Source organism: Rhinatrema bivittatum, chromosome 8 (assembly GCF_901001135.1).
Source record: "Rhinatrema bivittatum chromosome 8, aRhiBiv1.1, whole genome shotgun sequence".
NCBI lineage: Eukaryota > Metazoa > Chordata > Amphibia > Gymnophiona > Rhinatrematidae > Rhinatrema > Rhinatrema bivittatum.
Genome location: NC_042622.1, coordinates 21,616,747 through 21,638,466, shown reverse-complemented (window position 1 = coordinate 21,638,466; position 21,720 = coordinate 21,616,747). Strand labels below are relative to the sequence as shown.

Below are 21,720 nucleotides of genomic sequence, written 5' to 3'. Positions count from 1 at the left end.
TTCAAAATGTAAGACCTGCTGAATATCACCATAAAAGTCGCGAGTTAGCCAGATAAGTATTATCCAGTTATCTTTAGAGCTGCTATGGAGTCCCGGGTCACTTAACCGACAAGTCCGAATATTGGCACTTATCGGGCTAGGTTAAACAGATTAGTAGCTAGCTCCTCCTGATCCGCCCGCATCCCACCCATGACTTATCCGGCTCACTACTTATCTGGCTAAGGGGCGAACACTGATCATAACCGGAAACTCAGCCACAGCCACTGCCACTTAGCTGGTTAAGTAGCGCTGAATATCTGCCTCTAATGATCTGAAAAAGAGTGCAACAAGGCATTACAAATCAAGGTGACACAAAAATGTGCAAGGCAGTTAAAACACAAGCAGACTGAGGAACTGCAGAAGGAAATTGGCAGGGCCGCCTGAAGTACTAGGCAGATGCCTAGAGCACCACGGCTTGGGAGTAGCTGCCCAGAGCTGGCACTGCCCCAGTCTTGAGCGCAGTGCATCACCACCCTAGCTGTATCGGTCGGGAGATAAGAGGAAGTGAATGCCGGTGCTGAAGCTTTGTGAGTGGAGATAACGCCACATAGCATTAAGCTGCTGCTCCTGTGATGCTTCCCCGACCACCAGACCCGTCCTGTATGCTGCAGGGGGGAGGAAGAAGAGTTGCCAAGGAAAGGCAGAGCAGGAGGATGTCAAGCCGTAACCTTCGCCAGCACCTCTGCCTCAGCCACAACCAGGCTGGGGTCATCCTCAGCCGGACCACTGTGATGGAGGACTCCACGCAGCTACCCACTGACCACTGCGCCATGCCTGGAGAAAGGAGAAATGTCCTCACCAACCCAGGAGGTGAGCAGATCCTAAACTGCCGGGGGGGGGGGGGGGGTGTACATGATTTTTAAATTATCGGATGATATTCTGCCTGTCAGCTGTTTTGAAATCTATAATTTTTAGTATTATGATTGTTTTATATTCCTTGATTTGATATTTTTTAAGGAATGGTGGTGATTCTGTATCCAGTGTTACAATGTATACAGAGTCTGGCTTCTTGTGGTTTCCAATTAGGTTTTTGTCTGCACGTTTATTTATACTTTATGCTTTCTTTATTCTATATTTGCTAAGGGTCAGTCTGTATTCTGCGCATGTGCTCGAAGTGAGGTATTTTGATAGCATGTAGTTTCAGTGTAAGAAGCTATTGCAGCCTGGTTTGTTCTGTTTCTGAATAGGTGTATTGGTGTTTGAGGGCCTGGTATAATATTTGCAGTGTTGCCTTTTCATAGGTAGGGTTGTTATGAGTGCTGGCAGTTAGTGCTGTTTAATAAATCCCCCATACCAATATTCTAATTGTTTACTTGTGGCTTTCTGAAGGCTAAGCCTACACTCAAGGTGCATTATGTAATAGATCCAAGTGTCTTTTTTGCAGGCTTTTCTAGTTGGCACTATAATATATTTTATCTCTAAATGTTCTTTTGCTTGTAAAATGTTATAAATGCATACTTTTTAATTGTGTGGAAAGGGTGAGGGGGTACCAGGCTGTAAAGTTTGCCTTACAATGGCCATGGAAACAGGGCACCTAAAGGGCAGGTGCAATTTAATGTGGACAAGTTCAAAATGATGCACATACAGACAAATACTCCTAATTCCAGAGGTACAATGCTGGGTTTTGTATTAGGAGTCTGTACTATGGACCATATTTATTTATTTAGATTTTAATATTCTGCTTTTCGGCAAGTACTTCTTCCTGAGCCGAACTGGCCACGGTCAGGAGCCAGGATACAGGGCTCAATGGCTGTTTGCTCTGACCCACTATGACCCATCTTTGATTCTTAATCCTTGCTACAGGAGGGGTTCATATTAGCAAACTGGTTTACAGTCAGGTACTACAGGTATTTCCCTATTGCCAGTGCGCTTATGCTCTAATTGTGTACATTTGCATCTTGAAAGCAAATAAAATGCAGAGAGTAAGGGAGAGCAAACGGAGAATATCATAATACTGCGGTAGTGAGGCATAGTCCATTGGACCTTGCATATTGGGTGTGGTTCTGGATCCCCGGTCTCAAAAGCGATACTGGAATTGAAAAAGTACAGAGAATATTATGCTTGTCAACATCGATGGAAGTGCTCCCTTAGGTTTTGGGCTCTTCAGTTTAGAGAAGGGAGAGGTGGTAGAATAGTGTGTGTTGTTTTTTTTTAATATATAAAATCAGGCGTGAGATGAGAGAGCTCCATAAGGAGCACTTATTTATTCTCATATATAAGCATTTATTAGCTAGGTCCCTGTGAGGAAGGTCATAGCCAACACAAAATGCATCGCTGTAGTACCATCTGCAAGTACCTCGTCCGTGGCAGCTAGGATGCAGGGCTATGACGTTTGCTGTGACCCAGCATGGCCTATCTTCGATTCTTAATGTTTGGTACAGGAGGGGGTCGTATTAGCAATCTGGCGGCCTGTCATTCAACTAGGGCCTGGATGAGAGCAAAATGAACCCAGAAGCAGTGCTAGCAACGAGGGAGGCAGAATAATTTTAGGAAACTAATCGGGTGGAACCATGGGCCTGTTAGAAATTTCTAACAAGAAGAAAAAAGGAAAGTAGCCAACCACCCAGAATCTATGCTAAAGCAGGCATTATTACTCCAGCATCCTCGAGCCCTTGCTCGTGTTTAGAGAAAAAGAGTGGTTGACATCCTTATTTAAATGTCTTACTACAAATGCAGCTGTTTACACAGTCTGCAACCGTAAAAGAGAACAAAAAAAGCCTTTTTCCTTTTAAAGCGGCTCTTGGTGGCGGGCTCTAGCACTGATATTTGTTTTGCAAACGTCCATTTCTTAGCCAAATGAGGGCCGGCCGTTCCTTTGTGCACCGCGCCTGAGCTGCAGCGCGGGCCGCACGTGGGCTTTGCTCAGCGCGCGGGTGCGGTGCGGGCATTTAAACAAAAAAAAAAAAGAAAAGGGGGGCGAGCGTTGGCTGTAACGGAGCACAGTGCGACTTTTGCAGTAGAGAGGGCGTGCAATGCAGCTTTCCAGTTCCCCCGCACCCCTCCTCTAAACATGGTGCCGACTCCCCTGCAAACGGTGTCGCCCAGGACCCCGTGCATATATTGGGTGGGTGGGTGGGGAAGAGATCAGGTCCCTGGCTCGCCCCCAATAGTAGGTTCGTGGCTGCGCTGGGTTCAGCCGTTCCCGGCTTCCGCCCGGCGGGACTACACCTCCCGTCACCCCCCTCCGCGCCCCGCCCCTTTGGCGCGGCAGCGGAGGGGGCGGGGCCAGCTGCGGGTACAAAGCTCGCCGAGCCGCCTTTCCTGGCCGGCAGTGCCGGGGGGGACTCCGGGGGGTGGTCGCATGGGAGCGCTGGGCGCCGGCTACCTCGGAGCTCCTCGTTCGCCTCCATGCTCTTTTAGCGAAGAGCCTGCCCTTTGCCTGCGCTCTCCTTGGCCGCGCGCGCCTTTTCATGCTCCTGCAGCGCTCCTTAGTTTGCACCCCGGTGACCATGCACACGGTGCAGAAGGACACCACCTTCACCAAGATTTTCGTGGGCGGCCTGCCCTACCACACGACGGACTCCTCCCTGAGGAAGTACTTCGAGGTGTTCGGGGACATCGAGGAGGCTGTGGTCATCACAGACCGGCAGACGGGCAAGTCCCGAGGCTATGGCTTTGTAAGTGGCCCCGCGAGGCGAGCGGGGGGCGGAGTTCCTTCTATGCCCCCTACCTAGCGATCTCTTTAGGGGAGCAGAGCTGAGCCTGCTGCATGCCTGGGACCTGCAAGCCCGGATCGCCCCCGCTCCGGCCGCCTCTCTGTAGAGCTGAGCCGAGTCGTGCATGCGAGGAAACTCGTGGCGGATCGGCGGGGAGCCTCTCGCAGGGGTGCCGATGCCCCTCTCCCTGCTCCGGCTTTGTGTCTCTGCGGCCGGGGTGGGGGGGAGGAGAGGGAGCGGGTTACTCTTTCTTTCTCTCTGTGCACTTCCTCCTCTAAAACTTCTCGGTGTCCTCATGGAAATCGGACGGAGGGCATCTTCTTGCCCCATCCTCATTGCTGCTCATCACAGGAAGGACCCGTGATGAGCAGGGGGAGCTCTGAAGCTAATTTAAGAAAAAAAAAAAGAAAGGGAGGGAGGGGACCACTTCTTAGCAAGACAAAAGGTCCCTATGGACTTGGAGAGACAAGAGCCGGAAAGAGAGCGGAGCTGCCAAACGGTGACTGCCGCCGGCTCTGAATGGCTCTGTGCTTTCCCCCTCTTCATTGAGGAAGCCTTTGTGCGAGTTTCCTGCTCTGGAGCAGGGGATTGCAGGCCCCTCTCCTAGCCTTCCGGGGGGGGGGGACCTTGTTTCTCTCTTGGTTTAGCAAATAATTTATAGTATCGCCCTGTACTTCCTGTGTGGGATGTGTGCTAGTCCCTGCAACATTTCTTTGTTTGGTTTGTTTTTTTTTGGGAGGGGGATTTGTGTCTTTGTTGTGCATCAACAGCAAAAAGCTGACTGCTCGGATCAATTCCTCTGTTCGCACCTCCAGGGCGCACTTGGACGGGCCGAATGCTAAGGGATGGCAAAGGCATTTCTGCTGCCTCAGAGGTCATTGCTGTGGCAACCGAATGTGTGCAAAAAAAAAAAACCCCTACTAACCAAGAATGCCCATAAACTGTCTGAAATCTAATTATTTTTTATGGTCTCTTGTGGCTCCTGTTCTCTACTGAAGCTTTCCCACCTCGGGCCTTCCAGAGTTACCTCATGCACCCCGTTCCGAGCTCCCTAGTGTCCCCAAGACACCAGCAGAGCCCAGCATGTGACACCTTGGGTTTGGTTTTTTTTTTTAATTTTTCTTGAATCTTGCCCAGAGCTAATGGTTTTGAATTTCAGACTCCAGGAAGAAATGCTGATCCCTGCTCCTCCGCGCGTGCACTAGATTGCTTCAGTTCTAACAGGTGGCTGTGGTGGTGTTGGACTCGGGGCTTCCGCTGACCGTCTCCGTTCCTTTGCAGGTGACCATGGTCGACAGGGCGGCAGCAGAGCGAGCCTGCAAGGACCCCAACCCCATCATCGATGGCAGAAAAGCAAACGTTAACCTGGCCTATCTGGGAGCAAAGCCAAGAAATATTCAGAGCGGTGAGCCACAGGAGGGGTTTTGTTTTGTTTTTTTTCAAACAAAGCAAGTCGAGCAGCACTGACTGATACATGGGGTAACCTGCGGGGCAGACACTACCATGGGAAGCTTGCTGGTGGGCAGATTGGATAGCCCATTGGTCCTTTTCGGCCATTATTTCTATGCAACATCTCCTATAATGAGAATGGAAACCTGTTATAGAACCAGAATTCCAAACTAGGCTGGGGATTTTTAGGTTAAAATCAATGTCCCTCCTCTACGAAGGGCATTAAAACTAGAATTAAAGGGCTGTAAAGCACAAGTATAACCTGTTAACCAGAATATACTTAGTTTTGTTTTGTTTTAAACCAGTTTTTTTTTTCTTTTCCGGTATTCAAAACTTAGAGGAGCCACCAAGTGGCCTGTTTTTCTCCCTTGGCTTCCACATTCACGTGGAGGGAAGGTTTTGGGAAGTCTTGGTGCCTTGTCTTGGACGGTTGGTCTTTTCCACCCAGCTGCGTTACCCATAGAGTTGTAACTTTTCAGTAGTTGCGTACAAAACCGCTGGGTCGGGCAGTGCTTTTAGTCCATTGTGAGTTAGAGAGCTTATTTACCACTGACTCCCAGTTGTGCAAGAAAGACGACAAGTGAATTAATTCCTGGTATGTAGCTTGGATAGATGTCCAGGCTGTTCTGGCTCTGAAGCCCTCTTCCTGCGTGATTCATTGGCATTTCAACCTGACTTCTGTCTGTTCTAGGTTTCACCATTGGTGTCCAGCCCTTACACCCTGCTTTTATTCAGAGACCTTTTGGGTAAGTGTGGCGTGCGTGGTTATGTGCGTTTGACTTTTTTTTTTTTTTTTTTGTTCTGTTTTGATATGAAAAGAGCAATATGCTAACTCATTTATAGCTAAACACACTGTGTGCAACTTCCTCATCTTTTAAAGGCACAAACACAAGTTCCTTTGTCGCATGCAAAGTACTTGACTCCCTTTTTTTGCTTTTCCCGCTATGAGTTTCATGGTCTAGTTTTCAGATGTCTGCAAAACAACCTTTGTTTTTCCCTTGTTCTGCTTGGAAAGGAAAACTTCAAAGCGTGCTGTGTTCTGGCCAATGTGTGTGTGGGGGATTTTTTTTTTTTTTCACCTCCTCCTGAAGAAGTGTGAAACGTTTAGAGCTGAAATGCGCCCGCGTCTTGTTGTACAATCTAACAGCACTGCTTGTGCTGTCTTTCCTGGTGGTGTACCTTGGCTTTGTCTTCCGCGCTCTCTCCCACTTAATGAACGTGACATGGGGCTGGACAAACGTGATCTTTTTGGACAGCTGTTCTGCAGACCCTGAAGAGGGTGGTTTTTTTTTTTTTTTGCAAAAGCGGGTTATTGTCTTGTGCCATTGAATAGCTTATCCCATCCCCATGCAGTCCGAAAGGTCTGCCTTCAGATATCCAAAGAGATCAGGCAGCTGCTGTGGGAGAGACAAATGTTACTCCAGAACAATGGAGACTGTCATAGCGCCTGCATTAACTGTTCAATGATTCATGCACGTCCCTTTATGCCAGCCCAGAAGGAGAATATTCATACTGTGTGGAAGAGACTTGGAGCTTTTTCCTTTTAGTTAATCTATTTTTTTTTTTTTTGCAATGGAGTGGGATTGTTATGCATTTTTTGTTGGAGAGGGGTCACAGCGTAGTTTGGCTGGCCCCGTCCTCTGCCTGCCCTTTCTGTTAAACTAGTGTACGTGGCATGGGCTGTTGTCATAACAATATTCTCCCCATACATTAGTGTGTACGTTTGAAACAACATTCTTTGCTTTAATCATCATTATCTGGCCTGTTGGTTGCTTTAGGCGCCACCTCTTATTTTTGTTTTGGTTGCCTATTGAATGCATTCCATCTTTGCGGGGCAGCGCAGGATACCTGCAGCTTGTATCCATTCTTCCTATACTGGTTTTAGATACAAGGGAATGGAGAGAAGGAAAACCTTGCTTTAAAGATAATCCCCTTTGACAGTGCAAGCTTCTTAAAAATGTGTATTACCTTGGCCAGGTCAAAACTCGGTCCATTCCCAAGATGGCTTAGCTGCTCCTCTGAAAGAATTTGAGTTTCTTATAACTCGCATTAAAGCAAGTGTCTGTTTCCTGCAAATTTAAAATTTGGATACACAGGTTGGAGGGCAGTGATCCCTACAGTAAGGAAGACCAGGACAATTTCGTAAGGATTTTTGTTTTTTTCCAGTAGCTTGGGTTTTAGTCGGAGGGGAGCTGTGACACCCCCCCCCCCCCCCTCCCCAGTGTCGTGCAGGATAGCCAGATCTCCTTTCCCTGAAGTAGCACCTGCTACAGGGCCTGGGAGCACTGCTTAGGCCCACGTCAGCAATCACTGGACGGACTACGGGGGCTGTCTTTTTAGCCCCAGACCAAAGAAATGTAGCTGGAAGAGAGACAGTCTCTCTGGGGTGGGGGGAAAGGGATAAAGAACTTAATTTCATTACGAGCTGCCTCTCGTCATTCTTCCCCACCCTCAACCACCTAATTGATCAGGAGAATAGTCTCTAAGGAGAAGAGGGAGGCTGAGGGGCACAGCGGCCAGGCTTCTATTTATTTATTTTACGTGACTGTATTTTCAGGACAGGTTGATCCTGTTCTATATCTTGCACCACTGCATGCTTGGAATTGTAGTCTAGACATCAGAACTCCCAAGTTCATGCAGGGTAACAGGGTAAAATAACTCTATTCCCAGTCAACCAACTACATTTTAACCAATACTTGTTAAACTGGGACTGTACTATGAGATGCTCCCTTAAAGGCAAACTTTAAAAGCCCTGTGCGTGCCAAAGCAGGAGATATGTGCAGAAGTTGGCCGGTAGGCGCGCACTATGTTTTTTGGGTTTTTTTGCCTTGTTTTGAGTTTAAACAAAACAGGGGTGTTTGAAAGAAATATGAATGACACAGATGCTTAAGTTTTTACACTCACCAGGGTTCCTAACCACCTGTGGATGGCAGGTAACTAAAAAAAAAAAAAAAAAGGCAAGTTAGTGATTTAAGAGTTGTTGGTAAAAGGACAGTTTATTAACTAGGGGGGTTAGGAAGTCCTGTCCTTTAACTGGGAATGCGTAATTGCGCCTGCGCACGTATGTACCAAAATCCCCCTGCTTCTGCAGTTGAAGCGTCATGTACGTGTACATGCGCGTGTCCATATAAAACTGCGTGCACAGGTACACATCAAGCTTATTCTGCACGTGTATATGTTGTCAAGTGGCCACGACCATTTGTGCGCGCCGGCATACGTGCGACCTTGTGCACCCGCGTGACTGTTTAAAAGTTACAGTCTTGATTTTTTATTTCCCCTTGTTCCTTTAAATCCTGCGGGGGGAGGGAAGGGCGTCTTCAAGTTGCTAGCAGGTGATTTGACCGCGTTCAGATAGGCATCTGATGTCTTTCTCCATGCGAGGTCGGTCGGCCTTCACCATACAGGGAGGGGGAGGAGAGAGGCCCGCTAGGAAATAATATTCAGCAGTTGCCAGACGGCTGGGGGCATGGAGCTGGAGCATGAGGTGTGGTGTGGGGTTTTTTTTTTCTCCTTAGATCATTGTTTGCAAGCATTGGTAAAGTTCAGGGCTTATTTTTAAATGCTCCCAGGGGTCCGAGTGATTACAGGAAACCTTCTGCCAGGCATTGTGTGCTGTGTGCCTGCGTTCTTCAGCCAAATAACAGGTGTTCACTCAGGCGGCACAACCTGGCTCTGCTTCCCTCCCCGTTGTCTTGAGCACGACTGCTCAAACGAAAGCAGATTCTTTGTTTTATAAAATAAAAACAACGAAACAAAACCCTGCAGTTTGCCCGGGAGTCCTCTCCCTACCCTTTGCCGCTGCTTTAGGTTTATTTACCTATAGAAAATGCTGGCCTCTTTTGGGGTAGGTCCAGGTTTGAATAATGTGACTACAAATCAAAGGGCAGAGTTAGGTGCGAATATATATTTAGGGAGTTTTATATACCGTCACTCGGAAACGCCATCGTAACGGTTATAGATTAGATATTAGATGTACCCGCATTGCTTGTGTGCCTTCAAGAGGAGGGAGAGAGGCAGCAGGTAAAGGTAATCGATGCCTGCTCCAGATGTGCCCAGGTGCCACCGGGGGGTGCATGTGTGTGTGTGCCTGGAAAGCCTGTTTGCCTACAGATCCTTTTACCTCTTCAGCTGAGATGTGAACTGCACGTGCTGCTCGTTCCTTCTCTTCAGCTGTGTAGAGACACCTGGGATTAGTGCACCTAACTCTGCCACATTACTCAAATCTATATTATATATAATGTAATGTGACTCTAAAACACATCAGAGGGCAGAGTTAGGTGTACTAATCCCAGGTGTCTGTACACAGCTTATATATCATTGCTAAAGCAAAAAAATACTGCTGATTTGGGACCCCACTGGCTAGGATTCAGGCTCTTGTTTAATTTAGCATTTTTCTTGATTGCATTAGCAGCTTAGCAGTCTCCTTAAACTGGGAGTCTGTACCCCCAGATTTCCTGGCTTCTGGACTCTTGGGTGGGGGAGGCCCCCCCTTGATCTCATTCAAAGGTTTCCATTTTAACTTGTCGTCGTCCCCCCCCCCTCTCTCCTGCCGGAGGCCAACCTTGCCTTTGAGTATCCTCGCTTGACACATCCTGCACAAGGGGCTTCAGTTGAGGGTCTGCAGGGTCTGCTCCCTCCCCCTGGCCCCAGTTTATTTTAGATCCTTCTGGGTGGGGGAAGAAAGCATTAATGCTTCCTAAGAATGAGAGAACCAGGTGAGGTGCCTAAAACTGCCCTTGCACCCACCCTACACCTGGCACTTTTGACTCAGAAATAGGACGTGCGTCAGTTGACCGCGTCGCTTGGCCGGTTTTCGGGACTGGGGAGTAGCGCCCCCTTGACCAAGGCTCTTTTTCCAGGTCAGTGTCTCTGACCAAACTTTCCTGTGCCCACACGTTTCATGGATTGAGTTCGTGATGTACTCGTTTGGGACAAATAGGAAGGTGAGGGCCCAGGAGGGGAGGAGGTGTGAAGAGAAGGTAAGCGACACAATGGAGCTGTGAGGGAAGCAGCAGAAGGAACATTTTGGAGTCTTGTGTGTTGTGTTTTATTTTTAATGAGGATCAGTTTGATGGACACGGGAGGTTGTGCTTGACTTTGATTTAAAAAAAAAATCAAAACTCTGTTCTCCAGGTAAAGGTGAAAAAAGTGCCTTTTCCCATACACAGAACCTGGATTTGTAGTAACTGGGCATGTATGGGGCCGTCTGCCCCATGAGATGTGCCCACCTCCTCCCTCCCCCCTCAAACACGCAGAGCCAGTCAACACAGCAGACAGTGTGGTGCAGGGTTTCTGCTTCCTAAACATGGATTAAAACAATGAGAACTTTTGAAGTATCTTAACCCAGTGTCCTAAAACATTTGGGACAAACTTTTAAGTCTTGAGCTTTTATTTTGACTCTTAGAAATGTCAGACTAACGTCAGTCTTTTTGCTTTCCAAACTGTAAGGCATTAACTGAGCAGCAAATACCCAAAACTCTGCTTAAATCCAAACTAGGAAGGCTCTGGTTGGTTAATGTGCCACACATCAGACTTGTTGCCATGCATTTTTGGATTCCTCATTCCTAGCATAAAAAAAAAATAAAAATTGTCAAAGGTGAACCCAGGACAGGTGGTAAAACAAGTTACTTCAGCTTTTCTGGCCATTCTGCATCCAGGGGTGGGGTTGGTAACTCGGTCGCTTTTTCTTTAAGTAGCAGCAAGTGTGTGTGTGCGCGCTCTTACGAGTAAAAGCAGAACTTGCTACTGTCAGGCCGATACAGTAAAAATCGCGGGAGAGCGGGCGCTCTCCTGTGCGCACGATTCAGAAAAAAAATGTATTCAAATCAGGGCCCATGGTAAAAAGAGGCGCTAGGAACACTAGTGCGTCTCGCCTCTTTTTGGACAGGAGCGGCGGCTGTCAGCAGGTTTGACAGCAGACGCTCAATTTTGCCAGCGTCGGTTCTCAACCCGCTGACAGCCAGGGGTTTAGAAACCGGACACCGGCAAAATTGAGCGCCCGGTTTTCAAGCCGTGGGATGATTAAAAAAATTTTATTTTTAACTTTTGGGACCTCAGACTTAATATCGCCATGATATTAAGTCGGAGGGTGTACAGAAAAGCAGTTTTTACTGCTTTTCTGTACACTTTCCCGGTGCCGAGAGAAATTAACACCTACCTTTGGGTAGGCGCTAATTTCTGAAAGTAAAATGTGCGGCTTGGCTGCACATTTTACTTTCTGTATCGCTCGGGAATAACTAATAGGGCCATCAACATGCATTTGCATGTTTCGGGGGGGGGGGATGCGCGTTTTCGATGTGCTATTACCCTAAGGGGTAAAGCCAGCTCGTCAAATGCGCGTCCAAACGTGGGTTAAGTGTGCTCCGCCAGAGCTTGCTGTACTGTATCGGTCTATTAGAAACTCATTTTGTTAAGCAGCCGGGTAACTGCCTCACACCGTGGCTAGGTCTGTGTATCTAGAGAGAGGAGTTTGTCTGGTCCCTCAGCTTGCTCTAGGATTGGAGTAAAGATTGCTATGCCAAGGGCGCGAGAAGGCGAGGAGGAGAACCTCTCTGTAGGATTGTGGGGTGGCTTTCTTTGTGCTTGGTCTCTTGCTTCATATACAGCTAACTGTCTAGTGCAGGGCTGTGCATACCTGTCCCGTCGGATTCTCAGGATCTCCACCATGACTATGCATTACCTCCTGAACGCACCCGACTGCTGTGGCCTCCCCAGGAGCAGCTCTGGTCTAGTTCATAAGGGTTACAGGTGATTAGATTGGGTTGTGGGTAGGAGGGAAGGTCATATGCATGTTACTTTTTTTTTTTGAAAGCCAATTTTGCAGCTAAAACAATCCACTCCTTATCTCATTCTGTTTGGTGCCTGGAGAGACTTCTGCTCTTACGGCTCCTCCCACATGACCACTGGGAGTAAATTGGAGGTAGCTGGTCCTTATCAGAGCCCCATGCATTGGGGGAGGGAGGGGGTCACACTTACAAAGCCTGAATACAGCACGGAGGGCTGATAAGCACTAATATGGTGATTGTTTTGGGGGGGGGGGGGGTTATTTGTTCATGTAACTAAGCATGACTAAAGGTTTTATGGTGGTGACGGGAACATATCGCCTAAAAAACTTCGACCCGTGTGTTTTATCTGTGTAACTGTGTTTTTGTATTTTTATTTTATTTTGTTGGTGATTGGGGCAGGTGTAAGCTGGTGCCACCTTGTAATCCTCTCTCCTAGTTAGGCACGCTGGGTCATGCTGCCACCGATGCGGAGTGCCACGGGCCAGAGGCACAGAGCCAGGCGCTTCACCGCCATTCTTAGGTTTGACCACATTTATTCAGTGTGTTGTGGTCCCTACCAGTGATTAATATCCCAGCGTGCCTCCTGCCCTTTTTCATCACAGGATGACGTTGTGATGTGTGAGAGTGCTGTTGATCATTGACCTGATTATCTATTATTTTTTTTTTCTTTAATCACTTTTTTGTTTTGGTTTGTTTTTTGTGTTTTTTTTTAATAATCACCTTGGTTTCTGGTTTGCAGATGGAAGTTTTCTTCTGGTTTATGAATATTAACTGAAGTATACATGATTTAAAGAGCCATCCCCCTGCATAGCTATCAGCCATCCGGAGCTAAAATGTGCTCAATTTTAAGTGGCTTGGAAGTTTTCTCTTAAGCTGCTGTTTGCAGTGTAGCCTATTAGTCTGCATTCAAACCCTACTGTCAAGACAGCCCTAAAACTGGCTTCAAACTTGACCTCCCCCCGAACTACCTGTAAAACAAAAATAATTTTCAAACTATAAGATTTCTGCCATTCACTGTGCAAATTACACTCTCCACTCAACAACCTGGCATCAGAATAGCAATATAAAGCAACCAGCAGATAACTTCAGGATATTTGTGTTTTGGTAGCTTGTAGTCTTCAAAACTGACCTTACTTTGGGGGTGTTTTTTTTTGTTTAACAGTATTTTGAACTACCTGGGAGCTGTTGCATGCTGTATCCTCTTCACTTATCAATGCATGCGCTTGCATTGCTTTGCAATAAGGTCATGTGTTCAGGGGTTTTTTTTCCCTCCTTTAAGCCATGCATTGTGTGCTGGACGGTCTAGGCAGTTAAAGGCGACAGAGAATTGCAGCCACTAGATAGACGCAGCACTTCGAGCTCTGCTCCTTATTTTTTTTTTTCCTTAGCAGGAAATTTTGGCAGTGAGAGTTTTCCATCCTAGCAGCATTGCTGCACACTGCCCTGGTTCCCCCATCTCTGGAGAGTCTCGCTGTTCTTGGAGACTGTTTTGCATTAATACATTCTGATGCTAGTGCCTGTGAGTTTGTCACTTTTTTTCTCTTGCTACTTGTAAATCTGTGTGCTTTTTTTTTTTTTTTTTTGTTTGGCTTTGTGGAATTTGTGCCTGACTTGAGATAACTGTCAGATCGGGAAAACAAAACCAAACCATTCATTCTGTATTAGCAGCTTATACGCTAGTATTTGACACCTTCCCAAACTTTGTTCTGACTTACTGGACAGATAATTACTGTGGCAGGAAATCGTGTATTATGACTTTTCCTTTCACTCTAACCAGTGTGGATTTGTTATGGTCTTACCTTTTTTAGATGTCTCTGCAGATGCTTGGAAACGGGAAGGTGTGTCTTGGAATCTGAGCAGAGCACATCTGTGTCTAAGAGTTACTGTAACAAAGCGACTCGCTTTGATGTGGATTCAAATCTAGCTCCTGCAGCAAGCCTTGAGGCCATCCATGCAGTGTATCGGACCTTCTGGTGAGAGAAGGGGATAAGTTCTGCAGGCTGCACTCCCCACCGTGTCAAGGCTCCTGAGGAACTCCAGCCCTTGGGCGTTCTTTCACTTATTATATATTTTAAAAGCGCCTCCTTATTACAAAGTTTTAGCCTCTTTCTGTAGAGGTGAGATGTCTGTTAGTGAATGGAGGGTTACGTGGGTATGGACCCAGACCATTGCCCATCTTCTCCTGATGTGAGAAGTCCTGCTTTTGGGATATGGTTGTATCCAGTTAGCAGTCTTGCGTGCAGAACGGAGTCCTTTGGGGATTTGGTTGCCTGTGTCTGCTGCGGGTACCTCCCTCAATCACGTGCAGGTAAAAGTGAGCCCTGGCTTTCAAAGTGGGTTGTAGCCAGGTTGGTTTCCAACAATACACCATGGCTATTCCATGCTATTGGAATCCTATTTTTGGTGCCATCCTCCTCAGAGGGGCAGAGTCCAATCTTTGCATGTGAATATGAGAGTGCGGTTGGTTGGTTGTCTGAGTTCTTTTGTTTAGCAAAGGTGATAGCTGATGTTTTGCTGGGACCCGCTATTGCAGGGGCTGTTTACTCTGCTTTTGCTGCTGCTATCTTGATTTTCTTAAAGGCGATCTGGAAGTAGATAGTAGGGATGTGAATCGGATCCGATATCGGATCCGATTCTGGTTCCGATTCACATCTCTATAGATGTGAATCGGATCCGATATCGGATGTGAATCGGATCCAATATCGGATCCGATTCACATCCCTAGTAGATAGTGGTTTAGGGAAGTGTCCTGTGTTTGCATGGCTGAACATAACCAGAGGATTAGCAGCCAGTGACTTACAAGGAACAATAGGTGGGGTTGGTTTTTTTTATCACTGGAGTGTGGAACGTCACACATGAGCAAGGCTGACAAATTAATTAGTGAGGTCCTGTTGGAATCCCTGCAGAACCGTCGTGATTTTTATTTAGAGTTTTGTGATCTAATGTAGTCCGTAGGGGATGGTTTTTAACCCTGAAGGCAGAGAAATGTGATCCTGTGCCATGTTACTCTCTCTCTCCTGCCAGAGGCTGTAAAAATGATGAACCATGAAGTGAAAGGGAAAAGGGACGTCAAACACAACAGATCCTCAGTCCATTATTAAGTGGCTGGGGGTGTTGGCATGGTAGCTGCTAGGAAATATTACACAAGAGATGCAACACAACTATTTCTGTTTTGCAACAAGCACTAGGACAACTATTGCCAAAAGGCAGTGCTGTAGAAACCATTTCAATAGTGAACATTTGATGTCCAACACTGCAAGCCTTTACATTTGTGTGGTTTGTTTGTGGGGGGGGGGGGGGGGGGTTGTGTTGGAGCCTTTCCTAGTTCTAGCATTTGCTTTTCACTTTGCAGGAAAGGAGAAACTCAGCAGGGTCAGTGATACCATTGCAAATTATTATACTTACACTCATGGTTTTGCAGTCTAATGTGTGTTTTTGTGTTTTGTTTTGTTTTTCCGTCTCTCTTCACAGGCTTGCTCCTCAATACATCTACCCTCAAGCGATTGTTCAGCCAAGCGTGGTCATCCCTACCCCCATCCAGTCTCTGACGTCTCCGTACATAGACTACGCCACTGCTGCCCAGGCCTACAGCCAATACAGCACAGCCGCCTACGAGCAGTACCCCTACGCAGCGTCCCCCGCGGCGGGTTTCGTGGGGTACGGCTACACCGGTGCCCTTCAGCAGCCCCTCCCTGCCGCCACCACGCCTGCCTCGGCCTCCGCAGCTTTCGTCCAGTACCAGCCCCAGCAGCTGCAGCCCGACCGCATGCAGTAAGCGGGGGGCAGCGCCGGCACAGCCTTGGACAGCCTCTTGGAAGGATACAAATTTCAGAGTTGCTGAAAAATAAAAAAAAATAAAAAAAAACCGGACACGGACTCGTTAGGCACCTGTTTATAGTATTTAAGGGAAAGGATCGGCCCTTAAGTCAGACTGCATTCACGACTAAAACCTCTGTAGAGGTGATTTAGAGACAGTTCTCTTGAAGAAAATGACACAACTTTTTTTTTTTTAAGGAGAAACTACATTTCCTTGCACACAAATGATCTGCTTCCGAATTTTGACTTTAGTTCTCTTTTAATTTTTTTTTTTTTCCAGGTCTGTTGGCAAAAGTACTATTTTCGGAGGTACAGAGTACTCTTAACATTTTTAAACAACTTTTTTTTTTTCTCTTTTTGTTGTACAAAAACATTGTAATACTCGGATGCCTTACAGAAATACATATTTTTGACTATTTATTACGATCTATTATATATATATATATATATTTTTTTTTTTTTAGTCGCATGAGCTGTGAATTGCAGGAAGGAGATTAGTAAGTATCTACCTTGTTTAATTCTCATTTTACTAAATTGCGAGTAAGGGAAATTATCTGAGCAATTGCTGAAAACATTTCAATATGCAAAGAGTATTGACGTAAAAGCAAGCAATAGTCACTGCACTGTAATATTTTCTTATTGTAACTGTTAATCTGTTCAGATCACAAATTTAGCTATTTTTTAAAATCTCTTTAAAAAAATACAAAGCAAAATTACATATTGTATACTTTGATAGGTCTTTTTATTATTGTTGCAACCTATGGAGAATTTTTCAGTATTTATGTAAGGATAAACGTGGTACGTGCTGGGTTTTTTGATTCAGAACTGATCAAAAGGTGTTGATGGATCTGAACAAAGTGAACTTTTTTTTTTTAATACCTGTAGTTGAACAGCATATTGACAAACTACAATTATTTTTTTTTTTAAGTGCACAGATTTTTGAGCAAGACTAGCAATAAACTGTCTACATGAAAGTGACAATTCCTGTGGTATCCCTCCATAAATGGGCTGTGTACCCTCTGTTCTAGGTGGCATTTCAGACAGACCCACATCAACGCCATAGGAAGAACCCTGCACAAACTAATGTTGCTGCTAAATTTTTTTTTTTATTGAAGGGGTGGTTATCTTTAAGCTGTGTCTTCTCCCCAGCCCACCTCCCTCTAAGGTTTTTCTGAACCCTGCAAACCAGTCCTGTTCAGAACCCATGTCTTCACCCCCCCCCCCCCCCTTGAAATGGGATCTGACTGTAGGGGAGGATGTGATGTCATCGATTGTCTCATAGCTGTAACGGACCAATCTCCTCCCAGACAGCGCAAAGTTTATTTGTGACCTCTCTCTCGTAACTTGATTCGCCCAAAGGGTTCATGGGAACCAACAGGAAAACAATTTCAGCCGTACAGAGATTTATATCCCCCCCCCCACCCCCTTTCCGCCCTGCCGGGCATGGTCAGGGGACGCAATTCTTGTTTAAGTTAGATTCCATGGAGCTGATGCGCTGTCGCGACGTCTTCGTTTAATAGAAAAAAAAAATTGGCATTTTCAGCTTCATTTGTTAAAGGGAAATAAAATGTGCTGTTCTTGTTTACAGTTAACAGGTGAAGCCATCCAGAAGTCTGCCAGGCAGATGTCCCCTGTTTGGGCACGGAGGTGCTGTGTTGCCCTGTAGCAGGGCTGTTCTCTGACTTGGGGGCCCTTCTGAGGGTCAGGCCAGGATTCAGTTTAGGTTCTTTTTTTTTTTTTTTTTTCCCTCCTCCCCCCTCCCCCCCTCAGCCCCCCCAATCTGCCCTTTATGGCTTCCCTTTAGTAATATGGTTTTTCCTTTTGACTTTAAGAAAAAGTTTTACAAGATTTTAAAATAAAAGTGACCATATTTGAAATAAAACTATATCTTTGTGTTCTATTCATTCACCTGTGCCGGCCATAATCGTGGCTTTGTCCAAATCGTACTCGGTTTGTGAGGGGAGGGTGTACATTCTGGAGGTACTGGAGCCCCTGGCTACGCATCTAATTGCTCCCTGCACGGTTTCTCATCTGCTCGCCTGTTTCTGTTGGGGGAACGGCGAGGGCAAGGGAAACTGATGCCTCTCCCAGGCAGGGGCTCCCGTTGTCATAAAACCACAGCATCTGAGGGGGAGGGGAGGGGGGGCCATGTGCCGCCCATTCCAGAGAAACCCTCGCAGGCCGATACGGTAAAGTGCGCTCAGCTGAGCATGCTCTTTACAACCTGCCGTTATACACACCCTCTGCCCCTTGTACAGTAAGGACGTTTAGCGTGATCAAAACGCACTTCCAACACCCCCCCCCCCTCAAAACTAATAGCACTCATCAACATGCAAATGCATGTTGATGAGTGCTATTCATCAGGGATACAGAAAAAAAAGTGCACCCAATCAGCACATTTTTAGGCTCAGAAACTAACACATGTGCAAGGGAGGCGTTAATTTCTGAGCAGCCAGGAAGTGTACATAAAAGCAGAAAATGCTGCTCTGTCCATCTTCCGGCAATATGGTGGCAATATTAAGTCAGAGAAACCAAAAGGGTAAAAAAAAAATAAAATGTAAAAACATGCCTGCAGGTCAAGTTAGGAAAATTGAACATCCATTTTTCCAAACCCGCTGATGGCCACCTCTCCTGCTTTTCCGCTGGTAAGGAGGCACCAGAGCCATGCTATTGTCCATAGTGACTCCCCCCCCCCCCCCCCCCTCTCATTTAAAATCGGCAAGGGGGGAATGAAGAGAAGAGTATTTATATTCAGACAATAACCAACAAGGACTGAATTGCATAGGCGTGGGAGTAGCTTGCTTATTGCGGCAGTTACTACCCCTAACAATTTAGGCTTGATACTTCACTTAGATGCAGCTCCAGCACTGCTCTCTACATCAATGGCTGGGGTGGAAGGTAACTAGAACCAAAAAGTTACTAATAAAGGCCACTGAACTTATTACATTATCAACCAGTCGCCCAGACTTTGCCTTAATCATGGTAATTAACATCCCTACCTCATAAGGGCAATTCATCAATGCTATAAGCACATTGACTGGCATATATATTCTGTTAATTTAAACCCCTGCATTCTTTTCTCAGATCCAAGTTATTTTATTCCCTTGTTTTATTGTAACTGCATTCCTTAGCCTTCTCTTGATCTATGTTTTTTACTACTATTATTATTATTATTATTTATTACTAAATGTTATTTTTTGATTTTGTTCCTATCCACTTGTTAATTGTGAACCGACATGATGCGATATTTATCGCGAATGCCGGTATAGAAAAACTTAAAATAAATAAATAAATAAGAGTGTCAGATATGTATGAGAGAGAAATATTTGAGAGAGTTTGCTGGGCAGACTGGATGGGCCGTTTGGTCGTCTTCTGCCATCATTTCCATGTTTCTGTGTATCGAGTGCCCAGGAGAGGTGGTTGGGTGTGCGTTAGTAAAGCGGGCTCTGACCCTTGAGTGCCTGCTTTTTTTCCCCCACGCACGTTACTGTATCAGCCTGTAAGTGTCTGACTACACCGGCAGGTTCTGCTTTCCTTTCTGTTGTAGGGCCTGGCTTTCCTGCTTCCCTTTCTGGGCACGGGTGTGTGCTCTCGAATTGCTATGCCAAAGGCATGGGGGGAGGGGGTGGCGAAATTAGTGGCTCGCAGGTGCTGTGCAACTGAACAAGAACAAAGAACCTCGTAAAATATTTCCTTACTGCTGCAATAGGTAGAAAGTGACGTTTTAGTAGTAGATGACCCCCCATCCCTGCGGAGTAAGACCTGTGCCGGCACAGTTGGCAGATAGACAGGCTGCGTGGGCCACCCCAGCATCTTGTTCCTAGTGCGCTGCCCTCAACTACAGGTTGCCGCACAGGGAAGAGGGTGCACAGTTTTTTTTTAAATTACTTTTCCTTCAAACGCAGGGATGGTTCAAGGTGTGGCATGAACTGACTAAATCTGGATTCTTAGAGGCACGCTTTACTTGTAACTAAACTGGAATTTTGTTTCTACTTTTGCTCATGGTGAAGGATGAATAAAGTCACGAGTAGCGGAGTGGCTTTCATGGATTCCTGTTCTCCCTCCAGGATTCCCCGTGGCCCTCTGTGAACAATGCACGGGGGTCTCTCTAGTCTGAAATGAGCAGGTGTATGACATGGCCTGGCCTTGAAGGTTCAGTGAGTTAGGCAGTCAAGTGTATTACACAGCTTAGGTTTTAATCTATCCTTCTTATTCTATGAACAGGCAGCAGGGACTGGAACAGGTCTCAACATGTTGGTTTTTCTTACAGCTCATAGGATGTTTTGCAATTTGGGGGGGGGGGGGGGGGGGGGTGTGTGCTGGCAAAACCAATTCAGTTGACCAGGAAATTAGTTTGGGAGGAGAGGGTGTTGTGCTCAACAGTGCCACCTACTGCCTCACTCAAAACATGCTTTGTGCCAGGGTTTGGCAGGTAGGTGTGGAGGAAGAGGGGTTGCCCCTCCAGTGGGGGGCTAGATTAAAGGGGGGAAGAGGGAAATTCGTGCTTGTGTAGAGTGAGTTTGCTCTCCCTGCATTCAATTGGGTTCTTCTCCCTTGGGCTTCAAAGTGGATTTGGGTCCTATTTTCTGCCACTTCCTGTAGTTCTGGCCTGTCTTACTATGAATGTGAAGTGGTGCTCACAGCTTGAGGCGGGTTTGGACACGCTAGAATAACTCCCAATGCAAAAATGGGATTAACGTGTCCAAACCACCGCGTAGCTAACAGCACTCATCACGTGTAAACGCCACGTAGCTGAGGCTATTAGCTGTTAAGTCTTCGTGTGCTCCAAGCCACCACAAAAAAAAAAGCCAAAAAATACTTATTTTCTGTGGTTCCTCCTACTTAATATCAGTGCGATCCTACAAGTAGGAGGAACCACAGAAGGCAGCATCAGGAAAAAAAAAAAGTCTTGAAGGTGGTCAGGTTAGGGAAAAAGATGCTCAATGTACCAACCATCTGCACAGCCACGTCTCCTGGGCCCCTAATGCCAAGGATGTGCTAGGGATTCACAACTGATCCCTAAGGTATCCTTTTAATTCAGCAGCTCATTTGCATATTATTTTGGGCCCCTAGCAGAGGTGGCTGTGCACGTGTTTAAAAAAAAAATGGCCGTCCTGTTTGGATGCATATTTTTACACGTGTCTTATTGCATTGACCCCTGTGCACTCCACAGTTGCTCCTGGATAGTTTTAGTGGGTTTGCTTCTAACTGCACCTGATCTATTTTTTTTTGTCAGTTTTGTTATCCTGCTTGCTGTCTCTGATACCACCGATAGCAAAGTCCATACTTCTCTGCTTTTTGGAGCGAGAGGTCTGGCCTTGGAAGCGGAATTTGATGCCTCTACGATGGCTTTTCTCTTTTTTAATTTTGCTGAAAACATATCCGGTACTCGGACTTTGTGTAACTAATCAGGTGGCTGCAGGTTCTTTAAATGGCAATGGATCTGCTGCCTGCGCCCTTTTAATGATGCTGGACACAGGCATCAGGTACTCGTTGATAGCATAGCAGGTCTGCCCTAGCTCACTGCTGCCCTGTCATCCCTCCCCACTGGCTTTTTTTTTTTTCTCCTGATTGGTGCGTGACAGAGATCAGAAAGTTGCCCATAATACACATTCACTGCTGGTCTGCCAGACGTTTGGACAGCTTCAGCCCTAGATAAGTCTGCCGAGGGAGGACCTGGCACAGATGCATTGCTTGTTATCGATCCAGGCCACTTGCATGAGCTGCACATTTCCTGCTGGAAACCTTGGGTAGTGTTGATATCTGACCTAGCAACATTTTACAGTGTTGCTAGGAAAGGCAAATGGCCTGCAGTTGGGTTGCAAGGGGCGGGGGAAATTGCACTCTTCCAGGGCACGCACAGAGCAGATACCATGGAGACTGGGGTGGGCCGAGCTGGTGCCAGGTGTCCAGAAGCCCTGCCTCAGCCATGGCCCTTGGCTCTGTTTGTGCTGGGCAATTGCCCTACGTGCGCC

General features: G+C 46.5%; 1 protein-coding gene across 3 annotated transcripts; it reads left to right on the top strand.

Moving 5' to 3' along the window:
• The first annotated feature begins 629 nt into the window (after window positions 1-629).
• Window positions 630-17,627, top strand: RBM38 (RNA binding motif protein 38). Of its 3 annotated transcripts, none has more exons than XM_029613769.1 (5): window positions 630-849; window positions 4,977-5,100; window positions 5,836-5,890; window positions 13,738-13,902; window positions 15,401-15,865. In XM_029613769.1, the coding sequence occupies exons 1-5, from the start codon at window positions 829-831 to the stop codon at window positions 15,702-15,704; spliced, it is 669 nt and encodes a 222-aa protein (XP_029469629.1). In that variant the 5' UTR covers window positions 630-828; the 3' UTR covers window positions 15,705-15,865. The 3 variants fall into 3 exon arrangements, with proteins under 3 accessions (XP_029469629.1, XP_029469626.1, XP_029469627.1); XM_029613766.1 differs by lacking the exon at window positions 630-849 and adding an exon at window positions 3,289-3,656 and having other exon boundaries at window positions 15,401-17,627; XM_029613767.1 differs by lacking the exons at window positions 630-849; window positions 13,738-13,902 and adding an exon at window positions 3,290-3,656.
• Window positions 17,628-21,720: the final 4,093 nt, after the last annotated feature.

Coding starts and splice junctions, on each gene's coding strand:
- RBM38 (XM_029613766.1), top strand. CDS start 3,450: ATGCTCCTGCAGCGCTCCTTAGTTTGCACCCCGGTGACCATGCACACG. Junction 5,891..13,737: donor TTTATTCAGAGACCTTTTGG/GTAAGTGTGGCG, acceptor TACCTTTTTTAG/ATGTCTCTGCAGATGCTTGG. Junction 13,903..15,400: donor GCAGTGTATCGGACCTTCTG/GTGAGAGAAGGG, acceptor CTCTCTTCACAG/GCTTGCTCCTCAATACATCT.